At 40.9% G+C, this 6,163-nt stretch overlaps 1 protein-coding gene across 1 annotated transcript; it reads right to left on the bottom strand.

Moving 5' to 3' along the window:
* Positions 1–2,740: 2,740 nt before the first annotated feature.
* Positions 2,741–5,307, bottom strand: LOC147426859 (putative aquaporin PIP2-1). Its single transcript, XM_086497865.1, has 4 exons — positions 4,264–5,307; positions 3,554–3,849; positions 3,264–3,404; positions 2,741–3,003 (listed from the first exon to the last, which is right to left on the bottom strand). The coding sequence occupies exons 1-4, from the start codon at positions 4,523–4,525 to the stop codon at positions 2,884–2,886; spliced, it is 819 nt and encodes a 272-aa protein (XP_086353991.1). The 5' UTR covers positions 4,526–5,307; the 3' UTR covers positions 2,741–2,883.
* Between the last annotated feature and the right edge of the window lie 856 nt (positions 5,308–6,163).

Genomic DNA, 6,163 nt, shown 5'->3' with positions numbered 1-6,163 from the left:
GAAGAAGGTGAGTAGGGTGCAGAGAGGAGTGGTGAGAGAGGTGGGGATGATGAGTGGAGAGGTGTGTGTGAAGGAGAAAAATGGTAAAGTGGAAGAGGGAGTGTGCCTACATAGCATGGGCAAACTGGGGTCCACCAATAAAATCATAGCTCACAGCTCGTAGCTCAAAAAAATATGAAAAAATTTGAGGTGAAAGTTCAGCTCATGAGCTACAACTTTTATTTGTATCACCTTTTCAAATTCGGGGAGCATGTGATCTTTAAAAATTCAGCAAAACCGACTGTTTTTTCCACTACACAAGGTCCTTGTGAGGTCCTTCTTTGGATGATTCTTTTGAATACCTCCAAGAGTGAGCTCCCCATGGTGCATGCATGCATTCCACATACCCTTGACCTTATTTGGTAGGTCTATAATTGAAGATATTGTTGAGATCATGATATAAGTGAATAGTACAACTAAGAAAATCAAATATTGAGGGGTCTAAAAAAATATGTACATGTCAAATATAAATAATATAGGTGGAAAAAATATAAAGGGGTCAAAATAAATCTCTCTCATTATAAGTCTACCATAAAAAGATGAATATTTTTGGTGTTCTAATTTATGAGAGTAAAAGAGAATAGATGTAGGAAGGAAAAATCACAATAGTGAAAAAATATACACATAAGTAAAACTAGTTTTTTTGGATTTTTGTTGGGATGGAATTACACCAAAAATAAGAGAAGCTTGCATGAAATTATTTTTATATGGAATAAAGAGTATGCAAAATGGTAAGAAAAAATATGGTAATTGTGAGTCAATGTACATAGCATAAATAACACACCATAGGTAGAAATATTTAAATAAATACCAAAATAATTATGAAAAATCCTTTTATTTAGGCCCTATATACAATGAAATATTTACATACAAATGGGCCATAATATACTTATATTTTTTATTTTTTTGACTCAACTAGCCCAGTGACTAGCTAATTAAGGGTTTTTAAGAAGATATGGGAAAAGTCCCCTAACTCACACACACCTATATACAGTGAAATGGTAGGGATAACCAAAATGTTTGAGTGATTTGATAGGGTGAGGTAACTTACTATGGCAATTATGAAAAGCCGAAAAACGGCTATCAATATTATGGACGCATTTTGTTATGGTGGGGTAAGACAGACCCTTTTTTTGCAATGGACATCAAGGCATCTCTTTGCATTCAGTGGGATTCTTCAAGTGGCTTCTCAAGGGCAGTGGAGGAGAGCCGCCACCCTTTCTTGAGACGATGGGCATGCACCACTACGATCTTACGGCGTCACAAGGTCATAATGCTTTATTCTCCACCACCTTGGTTCATTCGCTATGACTCCTACACACCACTCTAAGCTTGGCGTCCTTGTAAATATGTTTTAAATTGTACTTCTTATTGAGAACATGCTTACTCGAGCATCCCCAAGGACCCACAATATTCACTAATGCAGAAGTGTCTTTTTAGAGTGTGTGTGTGTGTGTGTGTGTGTGTGTGTGTGTGTGTGTTTGTGTTTTTGTCTATGTCTGTGTCTGAGAGAGAGAGAGAGAGAGAGAGAGAGTGCCAAAGCGAGAGCCGTAAGTAGTTGCATCTGCTAATGCACACACGTCCTTCAGCTCATGTGCATGGCCCTCAACTGAGCCAAGGCATTCTTCTCTCAGCCTCACACATCGGTCTGTGCACCAACTACAAGTAGATTGCACGACATCTGACAGGTGCCATTATAATTCATCTCTTTCAATATTGCAATTAGTCTTGCTTCATTATTCTTATTCATTTGTGTGCCTTGTGCAAGAGTTTTCAACCCTTCTTTTTGTTTATAAATTTGACTTTTTTGACCTTGTGAAGGTGTAGGTCACCAATTTTACTTGTAGGGTAAGAAAGCCAGTTTAGAGACGAAAAATTTTGACCCCCAGGTTAGACACATATCCACCCCCAATTTAGAGGCAAGAAATTTGACATATTCCTAGAATCTTGCTTATATGTCATGTTGTGATTTGCTGAAAAGTGTACCATTATTGGGTCTTGAGTGTCTCTAATGCTTCAAAAAGCTTCAAAAGCTGAATTTTTTCAGATCCAGCATTCAAATAAAATCTAAAAAATATTGATTGTGGTATCATTTGATTCGTCTTTTCATGAGGAATTTCGAGCAATGCATAAATATTAAAAATGATGAGATTTGCAAAATCCCCCCCAAAAATATCTCGTTTCCACAAAATGCCTTTAAATTGGCTCCCTTATCCTAGTTTATGATGGGTTTTCAACTCTCTGTGTTGTGCATTGAAAATAGCTAGGTTGCCGAATGGCTCTAGAACATTGATGTTGACCATCTTACTTCAAAGGACGAGCAACATGAGATCATTTGTGCAATAAAAATGGTTGTTAGGGTACCCCCACATGAGAGGAGGTAATTGTTATTGGATTACCCCTCCTCCCTGGCATAACTACACCTCTTTGAGGTGCAGTTGGCTTTTGCAAAGGTTACCCCCTCTTTCCTTTTCGTGTGTGCTTGTGCACATGTCAAATCAAAAAAGTAAGTGTCTTGTCTTACAAATTACCCCCTCCCGTGTGGGGGGCCTCTTAGAGGGGGGCCTACAAGGGAGGAGGTAATTGTAAGACAAGACATGATGGGATTGATTTGATTGAAATTATGGAGCGGACACACACAAGGAGAGGGAGGGGGTAATGCTAACTTCGTTACCGTAGGGCCTCCCCTCGAGGCCCCCTCTTAAACTTAAAAGATAAAACTGAAAAGCTGTAGTGCCATCATTCATTGAACATATCTAGAATTTGGGGTGCAAGATGTCTGATTTAAAGATGAAATAGCTGCTACATGTTTTGATTCAAGACTCGAGCTCAGGAAGCCTCAGATCAGAAGTTGATTTGGCTTCGAGACGAACCAAATGCTTTAAAAGCACCGGCTCTTAAGACATACTGATGGTAAGCAGCTGCCAAGGCTGCTCCAATGAAGGGGCCAACCCAGAAAATCCACTGCGGAAAGCAACAGGTAAACAGTTATCAATATGGTGAAAAACCTAGCTCTGTAACATAAGGTTTGGATGCCTAAATGCAAGCATTCTCGTGCTCATTCGATCTACATGTGTGCTGGAGGGCTCGCTTGTGTGTGTGTGTGTGTGTGTGTGTGTGTGTGTGTGCGCGCACGCACGCACAATATTGGTTTGAAAGCCAGCATCAACTAGGAAAAGGTGTCGCATTGCTGAGGACCAGAAAACAGTAAGAAAGCATCTTACATGGTCATCCCAGCTCTTTTTGTGGCCGTAGATGACCGCAGCCCCGAAACTACGTGCAGGGTTGATCCCTGTGCCAGTGATTGGGATTGTCGCAAGGTGTACCATGAAGACTGCAAAGCCAATAGGAAGTGGTGCCAGCACCTGCAAAAGAACCCAAATCATCCTTTTTTTACACATGCAACATATATGCATGCAGGGTAGATGCAAGCCTTGATGCAGAGTTTTGGAAGATACATTTCCAAGCCTAGAGTTAAAAAGGTTTGAAATATATTCTTTGGATGTTCACTTACAGGAACATGTGAGTCTCTAGCATTGCGTTTCGGGTCAGTGGCAGAGAAGACGGTGTATACAAGGACGAAGGTGCCAATAATTTCAGCTGCCAGGCCAGTCTTCTTGGAGTAGGGAGAAGCCACCATATTGGCACCGTCCCCTGACTGCACGTAGAAGCTGCTTTGGAAGGACTTGATGAGGGCAACACCGCATATTGCCCCCAAGCATTGTGCCACTATATAGGCGATTGTCCGAGGTAAAGTCACCTTTCTTGCGAGAAACAACCCAAAAGTCACTGCTGGATTTATATGCCCCCCTGCATCGCGCACAAGAAGCTTTGAACAAATTCTCACAATAATTCCCACATTGCGACTTACCTCAACATCATGAGCTTTTGTAAGAGAGGCATCGCATTCCTAGCTAGGTATGCGGTGCCTCTCGAGCAGAAGCTCATGATGTTATGCATTGTATGAAAAAACACTGAGAAAGACTCCGTTTTCCTACATGAGAAAATTTCTAAATCTTCTTGTGATATCATACACCATGTTGCAATATGTCAGAACAATGCCTCCCCTTTGGAGTAATCGTATCTATGGCTGTGATACCGTATAGTCTCGTTGCCTTTAATGCAGTGCATTACCAGCTAAGGAGGAGGAGCTGATTCAAGTTGTGAACATGCTTGAAAGTTGGAAATAAAGATGGGTTGCAAAGAGCTACAAGCTTGCGTTACCTGAGATACCGGCTGTGCAATAGACAAGGATGAAGATCATGCCTCCGAAGGCCCAAGCAATGCCAAGCAGGCCAACACCGCCGCAACTCGCAGCTTCGGAGGAGCCAATCACAGTGCCTATGGTGATGTATAGAAAGAGCAGGGTGGCAACAAACTCTGCAATGCAGGCTCTATAGACAGACCACATTCCAAACTCAGCGCCATCTACCAAAGGGGCGGGGGGAGGGTCGCTATAGTCCTTAGCTGGCTCTTCCTTGACCATCGTTAGGTGAGAGTTGCGAGATTGATCGGAGTGAGGGCAAAGGAGTGCTTGTGAGCAGAGGAGGCTCTTAGCAATGCTTGGCTATGCCTGCAGAGAAGAGCTAAGAGCAATTTGAGAGGCTAGCGAAGGAGCTCTCAGTACTTGTAGCTTCTCAAAAAGTAAACGACGTTTGATGGGTGGAAGCATTTGGGAAAAGCAGTGCATGATACGATACACAGCCTTGGGGCTGCCTCTGGCCACTTGTGCTTGTAATGGAGTTGCAATAGATTCTGGGGAAGTACTGGGCATGTAAACTCTAGGCTCCATAATTAACGACACGCACCAATGCACTAGGCCCTTTCCCTTTCCTCTCAAGCCACTCTAGCATCAATATTTTGATTTAAAAGGCAAAAGTGTTGCCTGCCTCAATATCTTTGCTTTTCAAAGCACCTCCTCCTTATTAACTTCTTGATAAGAGAAGTTGGTCTTCATGTATCCCCACACAAGATATAAGTCAATTGATAAGTGTCTTGAGGTCGCAAGCTTCGCAGAAATTAGCAAAGTGCTAATTTGGATGCTCGGATGCAAGCTACACTCGAAGGATTGGTCTAGGACTACTTGTGCCTTGTTTTGTCAGTAGAGGGTATGCCTAGGATGGGGGAAAATCTTGGCTATCGGTAATTTAAAGATCTCAGAAGAACATGATAATGGACCTTATGTATCAAAGATAAGGGGGCGAAGATGGTTGCCCTGATAGCCGATGTAATTATGGTTCCTGGATGATGTCATGGCTCAACACGAGCACGGCAAGACCTTGTAATTTTTTGAGTTGTTTAATATAATTCACTCACAATTGTGAGTTTTGCAAAAAAAACAAAAAAAAAGTGTCCACAAGAAATAATGCCTTGAGGCTTGAGAAAAATGTTGACACGGTGTCCGGGTTAAATGTGTCTCCACACTCAACTTAGCCTTGAGGCGGTTAAAATGAGAAATTTCGTTCGGATTTTGCAAGTAAATAGTTTGTATATAGCTACTTTATAGTTTGATTTGCAAAAATTCTGCTTAAAAATTGGCTTAAATGGATTTGTGCATGTTTGGGAAGAAGGCTTTTCCTAAACACTGATATTTTTAATTTGTCATTGACGCTGGATAGTCACTTGTCTCGCTTCTAGGGAAAAAGAAATGGATTCAAAGTAAAAAGTTTTGGCCATACAATCATTGGACCTTAGTTTTCAACGTCATAATGTGGACGTTAAATAGTTTTCATAATTTTGAGTTTCTAACTAGTCTGCCTTGAAACTACAAAGCTAAAGAAATGGTTTTCTTCTAGTAATTGCAAAACAGGAGCTTTTCAATAAGTTTGTCTTTTAAATTCCAGGTTGAAAAAATGGCTTTTTCTAGCAATGAGATAGTAGCTTAGTAATTAGGGTACATTAAAATAACTATCAATGAAACATACAAAACTGATGCAATTCTTCTTCTACATGTATAATTGCCATGCAATAAATGAGATACATAAATATAGTCCTCAACTCGATCGCATGTCAACCTTTCCTTATCTAGCACTTGTATCGTCACTTGTGAATGTACACGAGGTTAGTCTTTTTACACACATGTTTGTTGGAATTTTGTATTACCAACAGAAAAACCATGTACATA

Source organism: Adiantum capillus-veneris, chromosome 24 (assembly GCF_014529385.1).
Source record: "Adiantum capillus-veneris isolate H3 chromosome 24, ASM1452938v2, whole genome shotgun sequence".
NCBI lineage: Eukaryota > Viridiplantae > Streptophyta > Polypodiopsida > Polypodiales > Pteridaceae > Adiantum > Adiantum capillus-veneris.
This window is presented reverse-complemented; position numbering and strand designations above follow the sequence as displayed.